The sequence below is a fragment of the Crinia signifera genome, chromosome 4 (genome assembly GCF_055691185.1).
Source record: "Crinia signifera chromosome 4, ASM5569118v1, whole genome shotgun sequence".
In the NCBI taxonomy this organism is placed as follows: domain Eukaryota; kingdom Metazoa; phylum Chordata; class Amphibia; order Anura; family Myobatrachidae; genus Crinia; species Crinia signifera.
In genome coordinates this window covers 75,575,649-75,602,690 of record NC_139220.1, presented here as the reverse complement: position 1 = coordinate 75,602,690, position 27,042 = coordinate 75,575,649, and the positions used below count along the sequence as shown (strand labels likewise).

The 27,042-nt window shown below is 43.8% G+C and overlaps 1 protein-coding gene across 1 annotated transcript in view; it reads left to right on the top strand.

Moving 5' to 3' along the window:
• Positions 1 to 27,042, top strand: part of TGFBI (transforming growth factor beta induced) — a 63,801-nt gene that overhangs the window by 5,824 nt on the left and 30,935 nt on the right. Inside the window, exons 3-5 of the mRNA XM_083181863.1 lie at positions 21,072 to 21,136; positions 25,005 to 25,162; positions 25,284 to 25,448. Of these exons, the coding sequence (XP_083037989.1) occupies positions 21,072 to 21,136; positions 25,005 to 25,162; positions 25,284 to 25,448 (388 nt within the window). The remainder of the gene's footprint in view (positions 1 to 21,071; positions 21,137 to 25,004; positions 25,163 to 25,283; positions 25,449 to 27,042) is intronic.

Here is a 27,042-nt window from a genome sequence, read left to right as displayed (position 1 = left end):
GTTGAGAGACATAAAGGTTGCTCTTATGTTGATTCATTTACCAAGCTGAGTAACTGACAAATATATTTCCAACCACATACTATATACAAGTTAGTGAGTATATATATAATTTTGATCGTCCATGATCACACAAGCATCAAAATTATAACATGAATGCATTTCATTTTTACAAAGATAAATACAGTATAATTTGTGGGCAGCACACTGGTATAGCGGGTAGCATTACTGCAGAACTGTATGGAGACCCAACTACAGCTGCTTCTGTGTGGAGTTTGTATATTCTAGACATGTTTGCACGGGTTTCATCTGATTGCTGCAGTTTTCTCACATTCTCCAAAAGCATACTGGTTAATGAATTGGCTTCTGACAAACATTTAAACTAAGGGGCTGATTTATTGCCATTCGCATCTCCAGATATGGATGTCCTTTCATAATATCGGTCATTGCGATGCGATAATTGATTACATTGCAAGGATGTATCAGTTATTGCATGCAAGGACAGAGCTTGTCTTTGTCGCTGACATTGCCACCACTATCACTGCAACTGGCACTCTCCTCCCATTAGCAACAAGCCCCGCGCTGATCCATGTCCCCCATACACCTGATCATACTCACCTACCGCAGTGATCGCTGATTGGAGCTCTGCCGCTTTGCAACGAGGGTCACAGGAGAAGCACAGAGCACCGATGCACATCAGCCCTCACCGGAGCACCGATCAGTGGTCCCTGGGTAGGTGAGTATAGAGCTTTATTTTATTAATTTTATTTTATATTATTTACACAGTGATCAGCTTGTGTGTCCATCAGACACATATAGCTGATCACATTTGCCCCCAACCCTGCACTGCTTTCCCTGCCTGGAAGATGTGCAAAATTGCCATCTGAAGCTGGCGTTATTGTCACAGGGCTCACTGTGGTTATGTTCACAGGTTTTTTTTAAGTCAATTCGGCCACATTGCATTTTCCAATACAAGAATGGTAAATTAATAAATGTGAATTAAAGGGTTTGGAGCAGTATTTCATGAAAACTGCTCCAAAGCTCTTTAATAATGTAAAAAGAGTGTGCTTTTTTCCAGTCACTCAAGGCATCCCATCTGGAGCATATGCTGTGCGCATATGCGTAGCAGCCCCCTGCGCATGTGCAGTACAGCGGACTATACTGCGCATGCGGCCGGGAACCTGATTAAGCCTCCGGGGGCTGCTGCAAAGGCAGCCACCGGAGGTTTGGGCCAGCGCATGAGCAGTATGTATGAAGTTACTGCGCATGCGCTGACCCCGTGCAGGGGACCAGCAGCAGTGGAGCGCGGCGCCGGTGACAGCGGAAGCGGAGGGGGGGGGGGCACACATTGCGGCAGCCCCCCTCCTCCAAAACAGTAAGAGCCGCTACTGCTTACAACAGCACCTAACCTTCAGTTTTGGCTGTCCTGGTGATTAATTCATGTTATGTCTGCTGATGCAGCAGTATTTATATACCACGGCTTGTCTTGCAAGAATATTCTGGTGTTGCTGATTTTTTTAAGCACTTTGTTGGGTGCTGCGGAAGCCTTGTAGCGCTATATAACTAAAGAATAATAATAATTAAAATAATAACAAAAAATATTCTTAATGATTATTGTACATTTAAACATGTATCTTTTTAACAGCATACAGAATTCATAAAAAAAAAGTAAGGCCCTATTGAGTATGATAGCCCTGTATTTATTAAGCTAACATGTTTTCTGACTGCACCCACATCCGTAGTAAAGAGCAATTTCATTTAATGCTGAAAACAATGGCATGTCCTCATTACAACATTAAGTTTTCTTTTGTTTCAGTTTCTCAGTTTGGAAGCATTTTTATGAAAAAGACTAGCTTAAGTCACTGGTGACCTTGTGAGTGATTGCTGAGCAGCTTGTGAGTTGGCAGAACCTTAAGTTATCTCATTGTGTAAAGTAAATCTTTGCAACGAATGGAAAATGAGCTGTGTCTGTATGGGGGGAGTAACTTGTCCTGAAATGTAGGTTAGACCTCCAAGGCGCTGTACACATGCCTGCTTACAAACGTCTACTACAGTGTGACAGATGATCAAAAGCTAGATTACATCATGCTTAATGTCAGTGGCAAACGCAGGATTTTCAGAAGGGGGTTTCCAGAGGGGGAGATGGACACTTAGGTGACCCAGTATATGCCGGGTCAGTTAAAGTATTATAGATAGACCAAATGTATATAAATAATAATAATAATAAATATATATATATATATATCTATATATATACATACATACATACATACATACATACACATACATACATACATACATACATACATACATACAGGGGCGTCAACAGCAGTGTAGACCCCTGGGCATAGCGATGTATTGGGGCCCCTACCGATCCCCCAGCGGTAGGGGTGGGGGATGCTTTGATATCCTGCGGGTGGTATGGGGTATTATATCAACCGCTCAGCATGTAGGGCCTGGATCAATAATTTCCACTTATTACCCCTTTACTGCACAGATGGTGGGAGAAGGGGGTATTGGGCTGAATGAAGGGGCCCTGATACATAACTTCCAGGGTAGTAGAGGATGTTTAATATGCAGAGGAGGGGTGTATAGTGGAGTGGGCTTATTATTCATAATTTTCTGGTGGGAGGACAGCTTGCTTGACTGCAGATATCTCCAGTTCCCGGAAATAAATGTATTAGATTCAGATAGATAGTTCAGGAGGTAGAGCAATCTGCCAATGAGCATATAAAACGACATACCAGGTGTGTGGAGCTGGAGCAGTAACCAGCTGCTGGAAGGCTGATATCTCTGGTTCTGGGAACAGTAGAGACAAGCTACTAGTGTCGATAAAAGGGGGAGAGTCCCAGCTTTTGGAATATACTTTCAGCAAAACTCTAAGTCAGACAGAACCTGAAATATCTGACTGGGAATAACAATTAACAGGCTTGGATGGGGACCACTGCTTTGAAGTAAGATATCTCCAGTTCCCAATGGCCGATTTTTACAGTTCTTGTACCCCTGGAAAGAGGGGACCCTCAGCTTTCAGGTGAGGGCCCTTAGACTCCTGGGGGGTTTCTGGGTACTCAGAAACCCCCCCTGTGTGCGCTACTGATGTATCACTTGGAATAGTCATTTATTATCCTAGTATTACACTTTAGGGACAGTAATAAAGAAACTATTCTTCTCCAGTAATGGGTAAATGATTAAGATGTATGTGATTTTGACATGCCGGTGATAGTGGCAATTCCACTGTATATGGTCCTTAAATAATCTAATATAGATTACTACTATGATTCATATACATACCTCCCAACTGTCCCGTTTTTCACCTGAAGTGAATAGATGCTGTGCGCATGTGCACAGCGTCTATTCAGCGACGCGGAGGGTCGACAAATGGAGGAGTGGCACAACTGTGACTCATTTGCACATGCCGCACCCTCATTAGCAAAGGTCGTGCCCCCTTTTCGGACGCGTGTGCTGCAGAAGTTGGGCGGTATGCATATACAAAATAATAAACATAAAGCAAATATAATTATATATGTTGATATTATTTCACATTAGATGATCATTATTACAATCAATTTTACACACACACAGACGTGCTCGCACACACACACATACACATATATATTTGCATAGTTTCTATGTCTTTCTAAAAAAGTTTATATTTGAAATTCTTCTTAAATCCTTGTTATAAACAAAGGTGAGGGACTATATTCTTGCAACTGATCTGATATAAATGTGCAAGTTTATTTTTTAGAAGCAGAAACCAGTAAATACATTTGCACAGAAAGCAGAGTATACTGTATACTCAGAGAGGGTTCCGCAAAGCTGATCTGTCAGACAAAGAAAAGGATTTCTTTATGCAAGCATTTTCCACATGGAATTTTCAATGTCTAGACTAAATGAGTCTGGTTTTGTATTGTAGTTTACATTATACAAGTATGACACATTCATTTTTGTGTCTCCACAATGATTCAGATATTTAGTACATAAGTTATATGTGATTCACCACAATTCACAAATCCACCGGAATTTAATAAAACAGTGATTTACTGATAGAACATTTTACAGTTTACTTTATTGCTCAAAAGACACACCGAAAAATAAAAAAGATTGCGTTAGAGATATAAGGTAGTTATTCTGGTTCATTTTGTTACAATGTGCCTACAGCGGGTCGGTGTAACTCTGCAGTCACCATGTTCTGTGTGGGTTTTGTATTTGTTCTCAGGTTTTGCTGAACAACCTTGCCTGGTGTTCGTGCATACCCTGGTCCTTGGGTTTGGCTGCATGCTAGGTTATTTAGTTAGGCTTCCAGCATGCAGACCCTGTCTGTGATTTTCCTTGTGCAGCCAGTCCTAGTCTGTTTTGTCTGTCAGTGTCTTGTGCGAGTCTGTGTCCTTGCTGTGCATCTGGGATTGTGTCACAGATGAGTCCAAGTTTCTTCCTGTTCCCTGGTACTGGCTACTGATGCCTTGACCAAGACCTATACAGAGATAAGTGTCCTTGTACCATCTAGGCATTTGTATTCTCTGCTAATTGCAGTGCAGTAATATCTGTGTGTAAAGTTATATGGTGTCTCTCTGGTATTCCCACAAGCTATCATCCGTGTTATGTTGGGACCCAGCTCTGTCAGCTCTGTGTTAAAACATATTTCTGCAGAACTGCATGTATAGGTCTAGCTGTTGGAGTACTGTGTAATTATTAACACCTTCATGCATTGTTGCATTTAGTGTAGAGTGGTGGGAAGCTGTATCGTTGCTCCCTACTTCACTATTTTCCTAATTGATCAAGCTAGGGATCATTTGTTTAAATTAGCGTACGTTGGACTGCTGGAGTACTCTCTCCCGTGGAGGACAGTTGTGTCACATTTCTGTTTTGTTCCATGTTTTTAGTTAGCAATCCTCTTGTCTGTTCTAAAGGTGTTGGGCACCCTCTTTTCTGTCAAAGTCCAGATGGCACCAGAGTTGGGGCAGACTTAATTCACCCATTCAAACGTGACTATTATTGGTGAAGCCTTAGCTTTGCAGGTGCCTACAACCTCTGGAGGGATTAACAGAGTTAGAGTTGGATCGTGGCCTGTTCTTCCAGTTAACCTCTTGTCTCGAATCCCCTCAGAGTCCTAACACACTTGTAAAGGCAAATTCCTTCTCAAATGGACAAAACCATGTGCACTTCTGATGTAACATGTGCAAAGAGAATTCTATTTTGGTGGGGTTTTTCTTCAAAGTGAGATCTACAATATATTGCAGTGTAAAAATAAAGCAGACAGTATTTTCCCTGCACAGAAATAAAAAAACTCACCCAAATTTAGTTCTATCTGCACACGTTACATCTGCCGCACCTGTAGTGCACATGGTTTTGTCCTTTTGAGAATGAATTTGCCTTTGCAAGTGAAACAGAATATGGGCCATACTGTATCAGTCATCCTGCTATGATCAGTGGGGTGTTGATCAAAGTGTCAACACTCAGTGGCGCACGCAGGGCGTTTCCGAGTGCCCAGAAGACCCCTACTGACCGGCCAAGTTTTGGTTATTTTTGTAGGCCGCCAAGGTACTGCCACTGCTGCTTTCTAGTGCCCGGTGCAGCTCCTCATTTGCAAATTTATTCCATGTGGATGGTACAAAAAAAGTAAAAAAATTGAATGTGGACCTTTTCACGTGTCGAATATTGTCATGTCAACATTTTGCTTGTGTTGACCTTTTGTCAATATCAACCTAGTGCATGACGGCTTTTGTCAATGTTGAAATAGTGCATGCCAACCATGTGGAGTTGACCTATTGACTGACAACCTATCACCGGATACCGGTCAGTGCAGGAATTACCTGGGGCAGTGGTGTGAAAGGGGTCTTTCATGGGTCAGACCTGTTTGTGACCATGTTCTAAATCTAAGGACAGATCTAGACTTTAATGCAAAATTATACCTTATCACATACCAATTCATGATGACAGCAAATACTGTTCACTCTTGAATATCATGCAAAAACAACATCAAAATATTATCCACAACCAAAAATGTATAACAGTGGTTCTCAGCCTCAATCCTCTAGTTTTTGCCAACAGGGCATGTGGCATAAATACTAACCAGGCAAAATAGATAACTCACTTGTGCATGATTAAAGAAATCCAAAAAACATGACCATTCATTAATTAATAATACTGCAGGTGGATGGAGTTAAGAACTGTAGTAAATACGTAAACATTATTGAACTATTAAAGCAGCATATGCTGCATCAGCTCACTAATATTAAGTATTCAGTAAATGTATTTCAAGGTGGCCACACATGGGGACTGATTCAGAGGTGATTGCTAATGTGAGAATTTGCAGTGGACTGCGAGGACTAAGCTGCCACTCATTCATATCAGGAACATATAGAATGAGTATGTTATAGTTATGTAACAGTTGATTAATATTATAGGTTGATACTAGCCCAGCTAAAATTGCATTTAAACATCACCCGTAACCTCTATGGGTACAGCCCTAATTTTCAAGGACTATCAATGGTGGGAGCAGGAATCTTGAAGTGGGCGTATGGAAAATGGAATAGAATGGCCAGGGCTCTGGGTTAAACCTAGAATTCCACAAACTTAAATACAGATTTTGATCAACTCTAATCATTTGTAGTTACTTTTAATCACTATATAGTATAAAAGAAACCATAATATAATGTAGAAAGTTATCCATTCTGTGTTCCCTACTGTACCTTCACTATGTCCATCATACTTTTCCCCTTATCTGTTTTATTTCACTTTTTTTTTTTAATTTCTCACATGTCACCCCTGCTCCATTTATTCTCTCCTTCGCATACTTACCCCTTAGTCATCTCCTAGCCTAGATCCCGCTTTAACTCTGCACTTTTCACTTGCTCCTTCCTTCTCTCACCCCTTCACCTCTCTCTCTCTATTTTTCCATCTATCACCTCTACAACTCACACTACCTCCTGCCCTCTTCACCTCACACTTCTTCCTACCCTATACACCTTACACTCCCTTCTTTCCTCTGTACCTCACATTCTCTCCCACCCACTGCACCTCAAACTCCCTCCTTCCCTCGGCACCTCACACTCCCTCCATCCCCCTGCACCTCACACTTCCTCCTTCCCTCTACACCTTACACTCCCTCCTTTCCTCTGTACCTCACATTCTCTCCTACCCACTGCACCTCAAACTGCCTCCTTCTCGCTGCTCCACACACTCCCTCCTTCCAGTTGCTCCTCACACTTCCTTCTTCCTTCTACACCTCACACGCCCTCCTCCCACTGCATCTCATATTCCCTCCTTCCCGTTGCTCCTCACACTCCCTCCTTCCCGCTGCTCCTCACACTTCCTCCTTCCCTGGCTCTCAATTAGGCATGTGCTGACAGTAAGACACACATGGCCACCAGTATAAATATTATGCCCCACACAATATATACTGCAATGAGTAATTCTGGCAAAGTCACTGAATATCGAGACTTATGAATGAAATCCTATGCATATATTATTACATCCCTACAGAAACACACAGCTATGCTGTACGCACATATACTAGACAACCTTTGCCCCTAGTTAAACAGTGCAAAGACTCTGAACTCCCATCTGTGCAACATCTGGTGCTCAATTCTAGAGGTAAAAGCTGGACATTGCAGTATATCCGCAGATAGAGCTGTTCCTTAATATATGTACCCTCTGTTCCATACTATACAGTATGTACCCTATTATATAACTTAGCTGAATTATTCTGCTTATGGTTAAGAGTTACTTTGTGCCCCTCCTTCTCCAAATCCACATGAATAAATAAAAAAAGATGAATTTCATCATTAAGCAAATATTATCTGGTACTTATGTATTATCTGGGCTCCCATGTTAAATGCACCCCTTTTTTCATACCCCTACTATCCAACTACGCATGAAGTTGATTTTATATAGTGTGGCGAGCGCAGCGAGCCACCGTGCCCGAAGCATGGCGAGGGGACGCGGTCTCATAAGAAAAATAGGGGCCCAGATAATACATAAGTACCTATTATCTTTATAGGAATATACAGGAGGGAAAGCAAAATGATAGTATGGGCATTTCCCCTGATACACGTCTTAGGAGGAGTTTATCTTTGGGAGATGGTATTATGATAGTTAATGATGAGGATGATGATCTTCAACACTATTTAGCTGCTCTTGATTGTTCCCTTGTATATTGAGGCATAAAGCTGATTTGAATTGAATAATCTCATAGGAATAGTATATCAGGTTACGCTCCTTAAACTATTTTGCTCTGGAGCCCCATCAAACAATATAATAATTTCTGGACCCCAGCAAGTTACTGCAGAAGGTCATCACATCACATGTGTAGTCAGCAGTCAACACATATATGGCAGCATTGTGTAGGCAAAAAATTATGGAGGAGTCTAAAATAACAGACAAGTCAACAAATTTTTAGACTCCTTTAATCACTGACTGAGATTAGAAAAGACATCAGCCTGATTGTCAGCAACATGGAGTCGCAAACCCATGCTGAGAAGGTCGGGACCCACTTTGAGGTCAGGACCCACAGTTTGAGAACCACAGCACTAGGCGATATACAGTCCTTCTAGGTGATATCTTTTACTATATCCCCTAGTGTGCTGTCATTCATTACTTTTTGACATTTTCATTTGTTTATTTTTCATTATATATACAGTATATAGACTTTTAAATTGTTTACCCACACTCACAAAGTACTGTTCATTACAATATACTGTGTACATATAGCCTAATGTGACTTTAGATTTTACTGATAACATTCTCAAGTCAATTATAAATTAGACATACATACAGTATGGTAAGACTACAGGGCTATCATGTTGAAGTCACTAGGGATGCCAGTGACCATGTCAACATGACAATGCCAGTGCCAGTTTCCCTACACAACTATAATTCTACCTTTAGCATTTTCATTATTTTAGTGTAATTATTTTAAACACTAGGTGATTCATCGCGCCCTACGGGCGCTCTTCACACCGTCGTAAGGGGCTGCGCCCCCTTAATTTGTGAACGTTTGTATATGAGAAATATGGTTAGAATTGTATGAAAGATGCCCTGTATTGCAACTTAGGTGTCCGCGAATCGCGGGAGGGGGGGTCGCGGAGGGTGCCGCGAATTGCAGGAGGGGGGGTCGCGGGGGGTGCCGCGAATTGCAGGAGGGGGGGTTGTGGGGGGGTGGATGCTGCGAATCGCGGGAGGGGAGGGATTGTAGAGAATCGCGGGAGGAGGGTCGCGGGGTGGGTTGCCGCAAATCGCGGGAGGGGGGTTACGGGGGCGGGGGTTGCGGCGAATCATGGTAGGGGGGGTCGCGGGGTGGTGTGCCGTGAATCACGGGAGGGGGGGTCACGGGGTGGGGTGCCGAGAATCGCGGGGGGGTGTGTGTGTGCCGTGAATCGCGGGAGTGGGGGTTGTGGGGGGGGTGTGACACAAATCGCCACAAGAAAAAATCAACACAGAAAGGTCAACACATGTAAATGTTGACATAAGTGTGGCACTTCATTGGTGTCCATGTCGACACATGAGAATAAATATGAAAATATTCGAAAAAAAACCTTCAAAAACTCATGTCAACCTTTTTCATTGTCGACCATAGCCATGTCAGTGTTTTCCATGTGCAATTTAATTCTGGAGCTGCCGCGAATCACGGGGGGGTGCCGCGAATTGCGGGAGGGGGGGTCGCGGGTTTGGGTGCCGCGAATCGCGGGAGGGCGGGGTTCACAGGGGTACCGGTGGGGGGTTGCCGCGAATTGCGGGAGGTGGGGGGTCACGGGGGGTAACGCGAATCGCGGGAGGGGGGGTTGCGGGGGGGTGTGACGCGAATCGCCACAAGAAAAAATCAACACAAAAAGGTCAACACATGTAAATGTTGACATAAGTGTGCCACTTCATTGGTGTCCATGTTGACACATGACAATGAATATGAAAACATTCAAAAAATGAAATAAATCTTCAAAAACTCATGTCAACCTTTTTCATTGTCGACCATAGCCGTGCCAGTGTTTTGCATGTGCCATTTAATCCTGGGGCTGCCGCGAATCGCGGGGGGTGCCGTGATTTGCGGGAGGGGGGGGGGTTGCGGGGTGTGGGTGCTGCGAATCGCGGGAGAGCGGGGTTCATGGGGGTTCCGTGGGGGGTTGCCGCGAATTGCGGGAGGGGGGGGGGTCGCGGGGGGGTGCCGCGAATCGCCGGAGGGGGGGTTGCGGGGGGTGTGACGCGAATCGCCACAAGAAAAAAATCAACACAGAAAGGTCAACACATGTAAATGTTGACATAAGTGTGGCACTTCATTGGTGTCCATGTCGACACATGAGAATGAATATGAAAATATTCAAAAAATTACAAAAAAAATTCAAAAACTCATGTCAACCTTTTTCATTGTCGACCATAGCCATGTTAGTGTTTTCCATGTGCAATTTAATTCTGGAGCTGCCGCGAATCACGGGGGGGTGCCGCGAATTGCGGGAGGGGGGTCGCGGGGGTGGGTGCCGCGAATCGCGGGAGGGCGGGGTTCACAGGGGTTCCGGTGGGGGGTTGCCGCGAATTGCGGGAGGTGGGGGGTCACGGGGGTGCCGCGAATCGCGGGAGGGGGGGTTGCGGGGGGTGTGACGCGAATCGCCACAAGAAAAAATCAACACAGAAAGGTCAACACATGTAAATGTTGACATAAGTGTGCCACTTCATTGGTGTCCATGTCGACACATGACAATGAATATGAAAAAATTAAAAAAAATTAAAAATAAATCAAAAACTCATGTCAACCTTTTTCATTGTCGACCATAGCCATGTCAGTGTTTTGCATGTGCCATTTAATCCTGGGGCTGCTGCGAATTGCGGGGGGGGGGGGGGGGCGGGGGTGCCGCGAATCGCAGGAGGGGGGTCGCAGGGGGGGTGCCGCCAATCGTGCAAGGGGGGGTCGCGGGGGGGTTCTTTTTGCCGCGAATCGCGGGAGGGAGGTGGGAGGTCGCGGGGGGTGTTTTTTCTGCGAATCGGGGGGGGGGGTCACGGGGGAGGGTTTGCCGCGATTCGCGGGAGGGGGGGGTCGCGGGGGTGTGGTTATGCCGCGAATTGCGGGAGGGGTCGTGGTTTTTTTTTTTTGCAGCGAATCGCGGGAGGGGGGGGTCGCGGGGGTGTTTTTGCTGCTAATCGCGGTGGGGGGGTCGCGGGGGAGCGGGTGTTTTTGCCGCGAATCGCGGGAGGGGGGGCGCGCGGGGGGGAGGTTTTGCCGCAAATCGCGGGAGGGGGGCGCTCACCTGGTGGCTGTGGAGTAGCAGTGCTGGGCAACATGGGAAGGCAGTGGGTGTCTGGCACTGTCTGTGGGCTCACTGGGCTGGTTCTCTGTCACATACCTCCCAACATGACCCTCTCCAGGAGGGACACAATGCTCTGTTTCTAGACTTCCCCTTAATGAATGATTGCCATCACCTGTTTTAAACAGGTTAATTTCTCAGAAAGGTGTTCAGCACAGATGAAGGCAATCACACATTAAGAGGAAAGTCCAGGAACAGAGCGTTATAGACACAGACACCCACTTTGAGTGACAGATGTAGCCAAATATATAGGAGATGCTTATAAGCTACAGTATCACCCACAAGGTTCAAATGCTTTAAGTAGCTGTTGAATTGTGTCGGTATACAGTTGCTAACATTCTTGTCAACATAGTGACTATCAATGATATATGCCGAGCCTCTTGTAAGTCTGATGTACAATAATGACCAATACTGTATATGGGTCAATATTACTTTAATATTTAAAATGTATGATATTCATTTAAAGAACTAACTCAGCTCATCTTATGTTAAAGTTTGTTTTGCAACATATATCTCTGAACTGGAGATGTACTTAGCCGTGGAGCAGGGTTGCCTACCCTCCCAGAATGGCCGGGAGGCTCTGAAAAATCGTGTCCCCCTCCTGGCCCCCTTGAAAGGTGGGCCACCCTCCTGGATACCGTCACCCCCCCCCCCCCCCCATCTACCCCACAGCTGCGTTAATTTCCCACGACTCGTGGTTTTTTTTGGGGGGGGAGGGGGGCTAAAGATGCAAATTGTATCACTTAGCCCCACCCCTTTATTGAAGACCCGCAAGCAGCAGGATCTGCAGTACTGGGGACGGGGCTTGATGATGTCTACATCAGCCCCCCCCCCCCCCCCCTCACCCCAAAGTGCTGCTGACAGTCTCCTCTCTGGGCTTCTCCCGGAGAGGAGACTTTAAAAGTAGGCAACCCTGCGCTGGAGGGGGAAGTTTACTAAAGGAAATGTGTAAAAAATAGGTGTAAAAACAGGTGTATTTGTACCCAGAAATACACTTATTTTTGACATTTTCTATCCCGAAAATACAGCAATTCGTATTGATGTGCTATCAATACGAATTGCCAAATTTTTGGGATAGAAAATGTCAAAAATAAGTGTATTTCTGGGTACAAATACACCTATTTTTTACACATTTCCTTTAGTAAATTTCCCCCTAAGTAACAACCAATAAGCTCCTGGGATGTTACAGGCTGTGTTTAAAAAATAATAGGAGCTGATTGGTTGATACTTATTTCTCTCTGAAGCTTACTACAGTATATCTGTCCCATAATGTGATAACTGCTAACTATATTATTATTTCTTTAGAATGTAAGTGCAGAAGGATACTTTGCTTCTGAAAGCATGTATTGCATTTATTTATTTATTAAGTATAAATGGAAAAACACATTGATGGCCAGAGGTAGTGTTTGCAGAAATTGTGCCACAAAAGGTGCAATTTACATAATTAGAGAAGCTACAATGGTGGCTGTGTTCCAGGCTGCACTACTTTAATATGCCCACCAGACAGATACAATAGCATGGTAGGAAAGCATATTCCAAAGATACTGTACTGATTACCTTCTGACAAAAAAAAAAAAAAATAATATGTGGGCTATATAATGTAAGCTCGACTTGCCAGGGTCTGATGTAAATGGACAAAAATTCTCTGTAAAGCGCTATGGAATATGTATGCGCTATATAAATAATGATAATAAAAATTTGTTTATGCCATTCATACTGTATGTTACATACAACTATGTCCCACTTAGTGCCTTGTTTCTAATCATTTATATTATACAGTAGATAATGAACACATATATATAATATTAAGGTTGCAGTTCAATTGCCGGTGAATTGCAGTCGCGACAGCATTTAAAAAGCAGCAAAGGTAGCCTATCTCGCACCCTTCACCATGCCGGCTTAATGCACGGATTGATCAAACATGCTCATTACCCCATGGGGTAGAGAACACATTTGTGCGAGATCTGACCGCCACAAGTGCGTTGACTATCGTGCAGATTAGGCTGGGCGACCAGATACACCCTTAAATGAATTTGCCACTCTTCTGTACATAAGAAAATCTTTGTTTAAAAACTCAAATAAAATAATTCTATATCCCAGAGAAACAATGAGCATTAACAGACAGTAAATAGCTTCCTAGAGGTGGCAACCATGGTCATCAACTCCACTACAGGTTAAGTATCCCTTATCCAAATATCCGTTATCCGAATTATTCCAAAAACCATACATTCCAGAAAGTGGAAAAAAAATATTTTTTGCTAAAAACTCACTGGGGACATTTGTAACAGCATTACTGAGGACATGCTATGTAACTGGCACTATATATGTGCAAGAAAATGATTGCTTGGCATTCAAATTCAATATCTGAGATAGTACACGACTTTCTCGGCTCGTGATTGGCTAATCATTGGCCGCTAATCATTCGGAGGAAAGGCGCGGAAGATGAAACATCTCTGCGCCTGTCCAGTCCATCAACGGGTACCAGCCGGGAGCAGCGCGTCTGCCGGAGAGGATGCCTAGGTCATCGCCGGGGACCAGGTGAGTAGGATTTCCTTCCTTAGGAACCCCTTTTGGACTACTTCGGATCCTGGAGCCTGGAGACATCAGCCCTGGAGCCCAGGACCCCGGACCAGCCCCGGAACCAGGACCAAGGCCCCGGAACCGGACTCTTCTGTCCTGGAGCCCCGGATCCAGGATCCAGGAACCGACCTGCGGGATCAAGGTAGGTAAGTATCAGTGTGTGTGTTATGTATGTATTAAACTTTTATTTTTCAGGGTGTCAGTGTGTTTTATTTAACTATTTTTTGTACTGTAGAACTACAAGTGCCAGCGGGCCCTTTAATGCCCCGCATGCTGGGACTTGTGGTTCTCCAAGTCCCAGCATGCGGGGTAGGCTTGCTGGGACTCATAGTTCTACAGTAGAAAACAATAGTTTTTAATCTTTTTTTTACACTTTGCATCAGCCCGATGCCCACCGCCCAGGGGCATCGGGGACAGCCCCCGACTTTCAGCATGGGCTGGTAAGTCCTGGAGGGGGGGACCCCTTCATTGGGGGGGTCCCCACTTCCCCAGGACCCCTGCCCATGCTGACCAGCCAGGGGGATAATGCTTTGGCCGCGGGACCTTATATAATAAGTGTCCCCCGGCTGTGGCATTACCCTGCTGGCTGGTTGGGTCTGGTGCTGGTTCTTAAAATACAGGGGACCCCTAGTCATTTTGTCGCCTGTAGTTCGGGAACCAGCGCCGGACCTTGAGCCTGGTGCTGGTTTCATTAAATCAAGGGGACCCCTATTTGTCGGGGACCCTGATTTTATGTCACCAGCACCGGCTCAATGAGCCCGGGGCTGGTTATGCTCTGGCGGGGGACCCCGCGCTGTTTTTTTTTTATTTTAAATTGCGATTTCCTGCAAACGTGCAATTTTCAGACCTGAAAATCACACATTTTCAGGACTAAAGAATTTGCACCAAATCGCACCTATTCGCACTACTTGGCCCGTTTTTCGCATCTCATTAAATATGCGAAAAACGGGCCAATCTTGCGATTTTCAAAAGTGCGATTTGGTGCGATAAAAAACATGCGGATTTTACCGCATAGCATAGAATGTCACCCCAAGTATGATTAAGCAAAATACTGCATTCGGTACCTGCATAAGCTTGGATGGTATTGGAATTTATAACCCCAGCCAGTGGAGGAACTTCTGGGTGGTGCAAATATGTATGTGTATATATATATATATATATATATATATATATATATATATATATATATATATGCAGCACAGCAGTGGGTGACAGGGGGAGGCAGAGTTTGACAGGGAAAAACAGTGGGTGACAGGAAGAGGGTGACGGGGCAGAAGTGCGCTCCTTAGTCCTCAGGGGCCCTGGTGCACTGCACCAGCTGCACCAATGGTAGTTTTGCCTCTGACCCCAGCACTGTTAGGCATGTGTGATTCATATGTAGAGGGGTATTATGTGATCTGTAGTGGGGCCTCATTGGCTCATAATCATTGTTATATTTACCCTATAAATAGAGTGGGTCCATGTGTAGGGCGTCGTTAATTGCAGCTTGTTTCTCATCATGTTAGTTATAATTTTTTTCTTTTAAATATTCTCTTTATTCTGCTGTTGTATGTTCCCTACATTCCTGATGTTTGGTGGACTATAATGATTCACTGTTGAAGTTACAGTATAATTTAACAATGCTGCTGTATGGGTCCATGGTTGGACAGTTGGAATGCATCTGATATAGGGTAATTATACTGAATGTGGACATGACTGCTGGGTCACCATGAATTTCTATCTTCTTTAATAGTGGTCATGATGTAGATCTAATTTGCCCTAAACCCTGATGACCAAAATACATTGCAGTTGCAGTTTTACCACATTTTTTTAACCACTTATCGAAATACATAGAAAATATAAAGTCATAAAAAGGAAAGTGTTTTGCAGATTTCACTTGAACACACATTATTTTTACAATTATCCCACAAATATTGGTGACATTTGGGAAGATGTATCAAACCTCCTGTAAACTCCTCACTCACCTGGAAGTTACTGGAAGTTATCTTTGCAGGAAAATGCCACTCAAGTCTACCTTCCATCAGAGGTTAGCTTCGGGTACCCTGTGATAACTATTAAAATAATAGTTAATAAGTAAATTGATACTTAAAAAGGAGGTGTAACATCATGACAGAGGGCGTGGCCTCACAGGTAATGCTATGACGTGAGCCATGCCCCCAGTCCCTCTCTCCAAGCAATGCACGCCATGCTCATGTGCACAGCATCTAATCACTGCTTCTCTGCTTAGAAGCAGCAGGAGAGGGGGGTCCTCCCAACTTCTCCTTCTGCTGTAGAACATTGCAGCCTGTAGGCAGGGCCAGATTAAGGGCCTAATGGGCCTGGAGCTGAAAATTTTCAAGGGCCTATTGTGAGAAGTGGAGGAGAGGAGTCCAATGACATGCAGGCATGTAGAACCCATACACTATATGCCCCAATGTCTCCCTAACCATTTAAAAGTACATACATTGCATAAATGTGTAAAATAGAAATGCAATTTTAATGCTTACAATTTATGAACAACCATGTGACCAGCTGGTGATCATCATGTTGTCATGATGATGGGCTATTTTCATGGGAGGCCAGGAGCTGCAGCTTCATCTGCCCCATTGTTAATCCGGCCCTGCCCATAGGTGGGATGGTGGTCCATGTCCTAAAAACATGAATTAACTGCCAATATGGGAACAGTCGACAATACAACATTTTGGAATTAAATTAGAAATATTGATTTAAGGAAGGAATTCTAAGTACAGGTCGAGTCTCCCGTATCCGGAGGTATCTTATCCGAAATATTGCAAAAAACGTGGTTTTTAGAATATTTTGGATTTAATTTTTCGTCCCCCAGCCCTGATGTCCGATGTCCACAGCAGCTTCAGGAGCTTCTTTATGTCTTCAGCTGTCCCAGTATTGCATTGTGTGGGTGTCACCGGCACGCCTGCAAACTGGCGCAATGCACTCCTGGCAGGGCCATCTTAACAGCAGTGTGGGCCCCTGGGCAAAACAATGCACTGGGGCCCTTACTCATTCTCCCCTCCTAGGGGTGGGGGGTGCTATCAGCAGCAGCAGCTTTGATGTCGCACGGGTGGCAGGGGGTGCTCTATCTTCCACTCAACATGTAGGACCTGGAGCAGTAACTTCTGCTAATTACTCCTTTACTGCACAGGTGGTGGGAGGGAGAACACTAACGTGTGGAAGTGGGCACTGAGCTGAATGAAGGGTCCCTTGTAAATAACTCTCAGGGAGGTAGGGGGTGTTTTATATGCAGGGGAGGGTTGGATAATGGAGTGGGCTTAATATTCGTCGTTTTCCGGTGGAAGGGCAGATTTTTTGACTGCAGATATCGCTATTATCTGGAAATAGATTTCTTAGCCTTCAATAGTATAAAAACCTAGAGTCCCACCTTTCAGGAAGTGCTGGGAACTTGGGGATCACAGATCAGGAGCCAGAGCAATCATTGACAAAAATATAAAACTGTACACCAGATGTTTGGAGCTGGAGTGGGGACCGGCTGCTGGAAGGCTGTTATCTCTGGTTCTGGGCATGATAGAGTTAAGCCGCTAGTGTCAGCAGAAAGAGAAGAGTCCCAGAATATAGAATATACTCTCAGAAAAACAGAAAAGTCAGAGAGAACCTGAGAAATATGACTGGGAAGTGCAATTAACAGGTCGGATGTGGACTGCTGCTTTGAAGTTGGATATCTCCAGTTCCCCAGGGCCGATTTTCAATATTCTGGTATCCCTGGAAAAAGGGGAACCTCAGCTATCAGAATAGGGCCCTTATACACCTGGGGCCCCTGGGCAAGTGCCCATTAAGCCTATACAAAAAGACGGCCCTGACTCCTGGGACCGCTAAAGAAAATCCTGAAGGCTGCCGTGGACACAGAGTACGCCGGGGGATGCCGTGGGACCATCGAGGGACCAGGTAAGTATGTTAAAAAAATATATATCTGAAAACCGTAAACATCCCATATCCGAAATGTTCGTGGTCCCGAGCATTTCGGATAAGGGATACTCAACCTGTACTAAGACTAGTCTTCCATATCTGGCTATTTAACTATACATACATAGCCACAATTGTGCAAGAGTTATTTGCTAAAGCATATAACTAAGCACTCATCAACTTTTATCAAATGCTGCAATGTTCCTACAGTATTTGATGAGCACTCATACTGCAAGAAGCAGGCTCATTCATGCTCACAATGAAGCAATCAAAAGTAAAATGTTTTTTAGCATCTTCATCTCAGCAGGAGATACCTACTGTATTAGCTTCTTGGGCCAAAGGTTAGATAATCCACAGAAAGAATACTGAACCTTCTGTTTCATGTTGGAATTCTTTTGGTTATAAACAGCACTAAATTCCCCAAGAGCTGTCATCTGCAACTATTTATGTGTGTGACTAAGGAATTACTGTTTTCCTCAAAAGATTTAGGGTGCTTGCATTAAATCAAACAGAGTTAGTTGGCATCTGCTGGCTCCATTCATTTGTCTTATACCCCACAACAGAGAACTTTAAGTTAACTGTAAACACATCTTGAGCAGCAAGATCTCTTCTAAACAATGAAGTATTTATGCACAAAGCAGGCTATTTAGTAATATGCAATGGAAATATAAAGTAGTTCTCTATTCCATATACTATTCATCTCCCAATATCATTTTGTTACATAAATAAGGAGACGTGCAATATGAGCTTTGGGCACACATCAGTTTTATAGTGTGAGGTCACGCATTCTGTACTGCACATGCATTAGTACCTAGAGTTGTGGTGTGTAATGTAGACTTGCATCTCTACATCTTGTGCAGCAAAATGAGACAGACAATTGCAAGCTGAGTACAGATGTGAATACATTCCCAGATACCTCTCTTAGAAAGCATCTGTTACTGGTGTAATGTTTTAATGATGACTATCAGCATCAATATCTAGCCGCTTTTGATTTGCTGGTTGCATATGGACTTCTATTGACCTCTTTAGTTTTGGGACTGTAGTATATCAGATCCATAGGCGAATCTAGGGGGTGGTCCGGGGGTGCACCGGACCACCCATTAGACCGCCAGCCACTATTTAAAGAAATGACAACCGGGCAGCAAGATCTGTGCGCTGCCCGGCTGTATACTCACTGTCGGAGCAGTAAGCAAAACAAAGCAGCAGCAGCCTATGGCTATTATCTTCAATGCCCCCGCTGGACCGCGGTAGCCAATCAGGAGTGGCCACCAATACTACTAATGCCGCTCCTGATTGGCTGCCCTGCGAGCAGCATGAGCATTGAAGGTGTGACGCTTGTGTCCCCTTTCCAGGGCAGCGGCAGAACAGGCAGTGGAGCCGCTGCCCTGACTCCTCCTCTGCCCCTCAAGAGCAGCACCGCACCAGTGTCTGCCCGCCAAAGCCCCCCACCCCGCCTGCAGCAGAGCGGCCAGCAGTGGTCCGGACTTATGGGTTTAATAGTCAGAACATCGGGCAGTTACACAGATCGGGCAATTACACATCACTAAATTCTCCTCCGGCGGCGGCGCTCACATTTCGTTGTGCGCATGCACACCCTGGAGCCATAAATCAGCCTGTGCGTAAAAGCACAGGCTGGCAGCGGCGCCGGGGGAGAATCCGGTGATTGGGCTGCGGGCTGCTGGTCTGTGTGACTGCCCAATGTTCTGACTATTAAACGCCACCCATCCAGACAAGTCCCAGTGCCTCCGCTGCCCGGTGCCTCCACATAATCAATATATGTACTGTAAGTGCCAGTGTAATTTGTTACCAAAAAAATTAGACAGTTCAGTGCTGTGTGTGGGGCCCAGCATACCCTGTGGCTCAGCTGTCATCACAGTGTGGCACTGGTAGGTTGTGTGGAGCCCTTGCCTCCCTGGCCCCTGCTGCTACCAAGGGCTCACGCTGACCTAGCAAAGCCCAGCCAGGCTCCAGCCCTGTGCTTGTGGGACCATCCTCTTGAGTCCTGTGGCTACCACTGTGTGGCTGTCTCTGAGAAGCCCTAAATTGCCCCCCTGGCCCCTGCTGCCCTGTCCTAGCAGGGCCCTCCTACTCGGCCTGTTGTGACACTGACACAGCATAGGTGTCACTGGCTGCCTGTCACAGAGACCCCAGTCAAAGCATGAAACCCCAGGCATCGAGCATGAAACCCATAGCAACGAGCATGTAGGTAAGTGGCATTTATGTGGCATAATATTTAATAGGCAGTACGGCATGTGTTATATATAATGGGCATTACTGTGTTTGGTATAGTGTGTAATGGGCATTACTGTGTTTGGTATAGTGTGTAATGGGCATTAATGTTTGGTATAGAGTTTGGTATAATGGGTAATGGGCAGGGCTATTTTTGTGCAGGCTCTAGCAGGAACTGTGGCCCTTATTCTAGTTCACTCTTTCTGACAAAATATTTCTTAGATGGACAAAACCATGAGCACTGCAGGTGAGGCAGGTGTAAAACCCCACCCAAATCTAATTATCTCTGCACAAGTAACACCTGCCTCACCTGCAGTGCTCATGGTTTTGTCCATCTAAGAAATATTTTGTCAGAAAGAGTGAACTAGAATAAGGGCCACAGTTCCTGCTAGAGCCTGCACAAAAATAGCCCTGGTAATGGGCATTACGGGTTTTGAATAGCGTGTATTGTGCATTATGATGTTTGGTATAGAGTGAAATGGGCATTAAGGTTTTTGGTATAGTGTGTAATAGGCATTACAACATGTGGTGTAATTGGTATTATCGCGTGTGGCGTAATGAGCATTACGGTGTGTGGTCTAATGTGTAATATGACGCCCCCTTTTTGTGATGACACACCTCCTTTCCATGAGACCACACCCCCATTTCGCCGCGCAGCTTCGCCGCTCAAAGGTCCACCTTCCTGCAGTATTTGGATCTGGGACCACCCATTACCATATTTCTAGATTCGCATATGATCAGATCATATAGAGCTGTTTAATAAAAAAGAAAAAAAAAACAATTGCTACAGTTGTCTTTTTCAGTAACTGAAACTGGCAGCAAGGAGAGGGTTTGGGGAAGGCAGTAAGAAGCTGCGTATACTTACCTGACTGCTGTTGGGATTCCCAACTTTGGGGCACCGGCATCGTTATTCTGATCACCACCTTCCCCACCGCCGTTCATCCATATGTGTCCCATTATAGATACTGTTTTTGTTATTTTTCTCTGTTCACTGTTTTTGTGTTTTTATTGTATATCATATTTAATCCTATTTCAACATATGTCTCTATATTTTTCTTTTAGTGTAATCAGCTATGAATGCTGCCCTGGATATGAAAGGATCTTAGGAGAGAAAGGGTGTCCTGCAGGTAAATACCCTCACAATTTGCTACCCACTTTGCCTATTGTAGTTGGCCATAAGCTCTCCATTTAGTGCTCATTTGCGGAAATTTACAAAGATGGAAGTTATATTTCACATGTGATGTTGCTATTTGAAACCAATCAGGATCTAATTCTTATTTATTTAGCACCTTCTAGAAGGTAATAGATAGTATCTGATTTTTTGCCAATAGCAACATCCTATCTGAAATAGAACTCCCGTCTGAAGGTGAATACACATTGTACAATGTTTTTGACCTATCTTTTTGACCAATTTCGTTCATTTTGGCCCTTCTGAACGATATTGGTCAAAATATCTTTCAGTATGCAACGAACGATGAATGATGATGCAAATACCCACCAGTTGTTCATCAAGGTTGTTTGTCAACTGTGCATGCCGCTCAATTTAGATATCTTTAAAAAAAAGCCAGCCTATAAAATGTAGCTAGATCTTTCGTCTTTCATCTACATCTTTCGTCCAGGACACTGGGTTCAAAGGGAATTGGTCATCAATGTCTTTCAACAAAATTGGTCCAAAAAATTGTACAGTGTGTATGCACCTACATTTTCCCCATCATGTTCTGTGTGCAAAGAAATCTATTTATATGACTGGTTTATAATAAAAAACAAGTTAGCCATACCTGTTCCTGCCTTGTGTATAGAACTAATGCGTATTTAATATATTTGCACCTCTGTGGTTATCTGGCACGCTGATATTTATTTCAGTGCCCTCCACTGATGCAGCTATGTAAATGTATGTAAGTATCCCCTGATCTTGTCATCTACTGTATTCAACTTTAAGGAACTGTTTTGGACATTCATTTATGTACTCAGTAATTACAGTAGGTGCTGCAGATCCCTTGTGCTCACGTATAAATAAAGGATACAAAAAAAGATAAATGTCTTTCTAAATATATATTAATGTACATCATTTTGTGTAGAAAATAAAATTACAATTTAATCATTTTGATTTATGGCTGACCATGTGGGCAGCTGGTTGCTGGTGATCATCATGCTGTCATGGTGGTGGGCCTATTTTTTGTGGAGGCCTGGAGATTCCCCATTGTTACTCCAACCCTGTCTGCATGTCATCATCATCAACAATGTACATTATCAGCCCTATACTTGGTGCAAAAGATCTTAGCATGGCCCAACTTCTGCATAGCCTGCAATTCTATCAACAGGCTATCTATTCCCACCCATATGCTGGGCTGCAAATTCAAAGTCTGAGCTATTATTAAATGACCCTTCATGCACACAGCACATAGTGCTCGTGTGAACGCCCCCCCCCCCCCCCCACACACACACACACACACCCCCTCCTGCGAATGTTGCCATCGCTGAGCGTTCACAAGGAGATTGACAGCCGGTGGCTGTTTGTGGGCGGCATGCCTGCGTTTTTGGAAAGGCCCGGAAATGCAGGCAGCACACGGCCAAAATAGGGCCACTAACATCAGCAATGGCCCTCATCTCCCCACAGCCTTCGCAGCACTGAGTAAGACTAGACTAGTGGCTGTGAACAGGGGTAATTGTGGATGGATTTCCCCCTGTGTGCACAGCTGCGAATGCATTCTCAACTGTTCACAGGGGTTGGGGGAGAATCTGGCGTGGCAGCGTTTACCTGATCACTGGGCTCCAAATATTTGCAGCCAAGCGATCAGGTCTGAATCTGGTCCATTGTCTCCATGAGAATGCCCATTATAGTCCAGTTATAGTACATGACTACAGTCCAAGTGGAGATGCATCTCAAATGCACATAACTCTGCATTCCCTGATGTGCGTATGCTCAGTTCCAGATAAAATGCAGTGTGAAAGTGTAAGATACACTCTTCAAATATGGGTACCCTCCAATCTGCATTGGCTCCTATATTGGCAGAAAGATCATCCAATATTTTAAACAACTTTGAATTGAAATTCTGATAATACTTCTTGGGGAACAGCAAGCTGGCTGTAAGTGACCTGATGCTTCATGTGAACTCCCCTCACTACAGAATCAGTACTTGTGTGTAAGAAACAGTTCTGTCATTTTCATTTTTTTTATTTTTTTGAGTTGTATTATTACTGTGTGTACTTTAAAAATCTTTGTAATCATCTTTGTAACCATTTTTATCACTAAGCTCTGGAGTATTTTCTTGGAATAAATCATTCATAATTCCAGTTCTGAGTTTATGTTCTTAGGACTTACGCAAACAAGAAAGAGGTTTACGCTACACCCCTTTTATATATATTGTATTGTATACCCGGACATATGCAAGCATTCTTTCCTGAACTTGCATTGGTGGCAGTGACCTTATATAGGGGACCCGTGTGTCCAAAGTGAACCCCAGTCATGGCTGGAGCTGCTCAGGTTGATGTACAGTATCTGGAGGAGCGACTGGTGGGTCCATGACATTTGGGGCAGTACAGATGGTGTAATGGTTAGCATTACTGCCTCACAGAACTGAGGTCATGGGTTCGATTCCTCTAACTATGCGGAGTTTGTATATTCTCCCCATACTTGCATGGGTTTCCTCCCACAATACAAAATGGTGTACATGTGAATGTTCAAATAGCCTCTGTAAAGCGCTGCGGAACATATATGTGCTATATAAGAAACTGTTAATAAATAAATAATACGTCAAAAGTTACTGACACGCCCTATCCCTATTGAGATCTGAGTAAAAACATCTATCATGTATCACACGTCTTTACTGTGGCCACAGGTGGTGCAGAGTGTGCCACAGCATACAGAGCTGCAGGGTAGGGGCGCTTTTAGCAGCACTTGTTAATTATCAGTTTTACCTACTTTCATTTGCAGTTTGCCTTCTCTTTGAGGCCTGGCTTCTCCTGACTCCCCTGTCTCCTTCCCCCACCTCTTCTATTGTTAATACTTATGCAACATTCACAAACTTAATTCGAGAGGTCTTCGTTATTCAGTCACGCTATACATTATGACATTTCAGTATGCTGACATACCAGACTTTTGAACCCATCACCTGTATCATCAAAATGTTTGTTTATTGCAAGTGTGCTCTAAATCTCTATTTGTAGCACCAGTGAGGGGGTTATTGCCAGGGCTGCGGAACCTATATAAAAATATCCCTTGGCTGTGGAATTACCCTGCTGACTGTTGGAGACCGGTGCTGGTTTAAAAAATACTGGGGACCCCAACTTCTTTTGTCCATTGTATTTCTTCAACCAGGATTGGTCCAATAGCCTGGTGCTAGTTTTGTAAATATGGGGAACCCCCTTAAAACAGGTAGCAGGCTTTCCTCGCAGGTTGGCCTTGCACATGCGTACTATGGGCCATACACATGCGCAGTCTATCGAAAATAGCCCTGCCTGCAAATTGGCAGCTGTGCGTTCATGTCTGAATCAGGCCTATATCACTGATATCTCCTTCATTGCAACAATGATGAATGGGTCCTTTACATTGGATAGAAATGGCAACATAACATAACTATTACTTTGTTTATTTGACTCACCCAGAGCTGTATTCAGAATTCGGTTTTGATAAAGCAATTTCTTACTGTACGTTTATGAAATGTGTACATAAGGATATATTTTGGGCACTTTCAGAATAAACCTCCAATCAAAGCTAGTATTTCACAAATACATTGAAAATATGTTTGGCATGGAGCACTGCAGCGTTACTGCGGTATTGTGGCAACAGCTTCAGAAACTAATATTGATTTTAGATTCAAAGCTGCTAGTTCATGTTACAAGTGAGATGAAAAGGAACTTTTCTATTTACTTGCCTAAATGCAAATTAGGACTAAAGAATGTATTAATAGAACATTAACCCGAAGTTAACGGAATAAGTAAAGAACAGCATGATGACTCTGTCCTTCCAATTCATTACTTTCATGTCACCTACAGCACTTCCTCTCTCCAATATCTATGAAACACTGGGGATTGTTGGAGCAGCTACAACAAAATTGTACTCGGACAGCGCCAACTTAAGACCTGAAATTGAGGGTCCGGGCAGTTTTACTATCTTTGCACCAAGTAACGAGGCATGGGCGGCCCTGCCAGCTGTAAGTACCCAAGCCAGTATGTTGAAGGGAAAAGTATGATTATTGTGTTGTAAATCAGCACAAATGCTGCAAATAACCAGAACCATGTGTTTGACATTGATTGCGACATGATGTTTTGCAGGAAATATTGGACGCTTTGGTGAGCAATGTTAACATTGAGCTTCTTAATGCATTACGATATCATATGGTTGACAGACGCCTTCTCACAGATGAACTGAGACATGGAATTACTATACCATCAATGTACCAAAACCTGGACATACATGTACACCACTATCCTAATGGAGTAAGTATCCTCTCACTTACCAGCATACACATGGCTTGTATTGTTTAAATACAAATGACAAAGACTTATATTTGTGGACCAATGATAGCTCACCAGCCTTCTGATAGCTTCACACTCATGCCATCCACGGCACATAAGAAAGGGAACACACCATTGTGCTACTCTGCTGCTGCTCGTGTGTGCATTACTAGGTCTACAGGCATTAGGTTGACCATGATTGTTCATGATTGACATCTGTCTACATGGACCCCCAATTAGTAATACTCCGCTTTGCTCGGCACACTTTACCGTTCATAATAGTAATACGCGTGGATCGTAAAGTATGAACAAGTTATCTAAATCTAAAAAATTGTGAAAAACACTTGTCGAACTTTTCGTGTGTCGACCATTGCCGACCTATTGATTGTGCCAACCTTTTGTCAATGCCGTCAAGGGCAAGTTGACCTTTTGTCTATCGGCCAAAAGTGGTCAACCTATTAACTGTTGAACTAGACACTGTCAATCTAACAACCTGAAAAACTGCTTCTCTGGGATACTTTATGTTCACATACAGTATCTAAGGAATATTGGAGGAGTTTGCTGTGTGACCCCCATACTTCGCGATTGAACCTGGCCTAAGTGGGGCCAAAAAAGGGTACGGATGCTGAAACTATCCCCTATACCCCATTTAATTATCAATCACGGTACCACAAGCTGCACCATGAATTATTTTCTCTTTTGTCTTTGAGGACAATACTGTGGCATAGACAAGAAAGAATTGACATTGAAATGCCCAATCAGGACGTTCAGCCCACTTATATACCCTAATAGGAAGTGCGGGTTCCATGTCTATATAAGATTGTCACAGCTCAAAGTGAAATGACATTGCAGAAGCCGTCATTTTGACAGGCTTTTAACTAGTTTTCTAATGCCTAGCAATATTATAATTTTATCCCATTTTGCAAAGAAATAAGATTTCTCAGAACGATTTAAGATTTTGTTAATTGAGCACTTAAATTTTGCTTTACCCAACACATTTAGAATTGATACTGCAATTTTCTGTTAACTTGCAACATTAAAAATATTTCAAATTCTGTTGTAGATGGGGATGAGATAGATACCGTATATACTCGAGTATAAGTCGACCCGAATATAAGCCGAGGCATCTAATTTTACAACAAAAAACTGGAAAAACTTATTGACTCAAATGGGACTCTCACTCGAGTATAAGCCGAGGGGGGCTTTTTCAGCATAAAAAATGTTCTGAAAAAGTAGGCTTATACTCGAGTATATATGGTACTTATACAATAAATGCAGTTGTGTAATGTAATGAAATACGAAGTACCTGTAGTGAAATTAAAAAAACTGAGAAGAAAAATATATAAAACTCTAATCCTATAGTATATCCCCAGTTCACTTTTTGCAAACTTAGGCTCCATACACACTGGGCGATTTTGTCCAGCGTGTATGGACAGCGATGATTGCTCTCATTGCTGGGGGGAAGGCTGCTCAGTACATACACACTGAGATGCTTTCCCCCCTGCCTGGCACAGTCAGTGCGCGTGGGGGGCAGACATCTTTGCATAGTGCAACACTATGGAAAGCCGTCCACAAG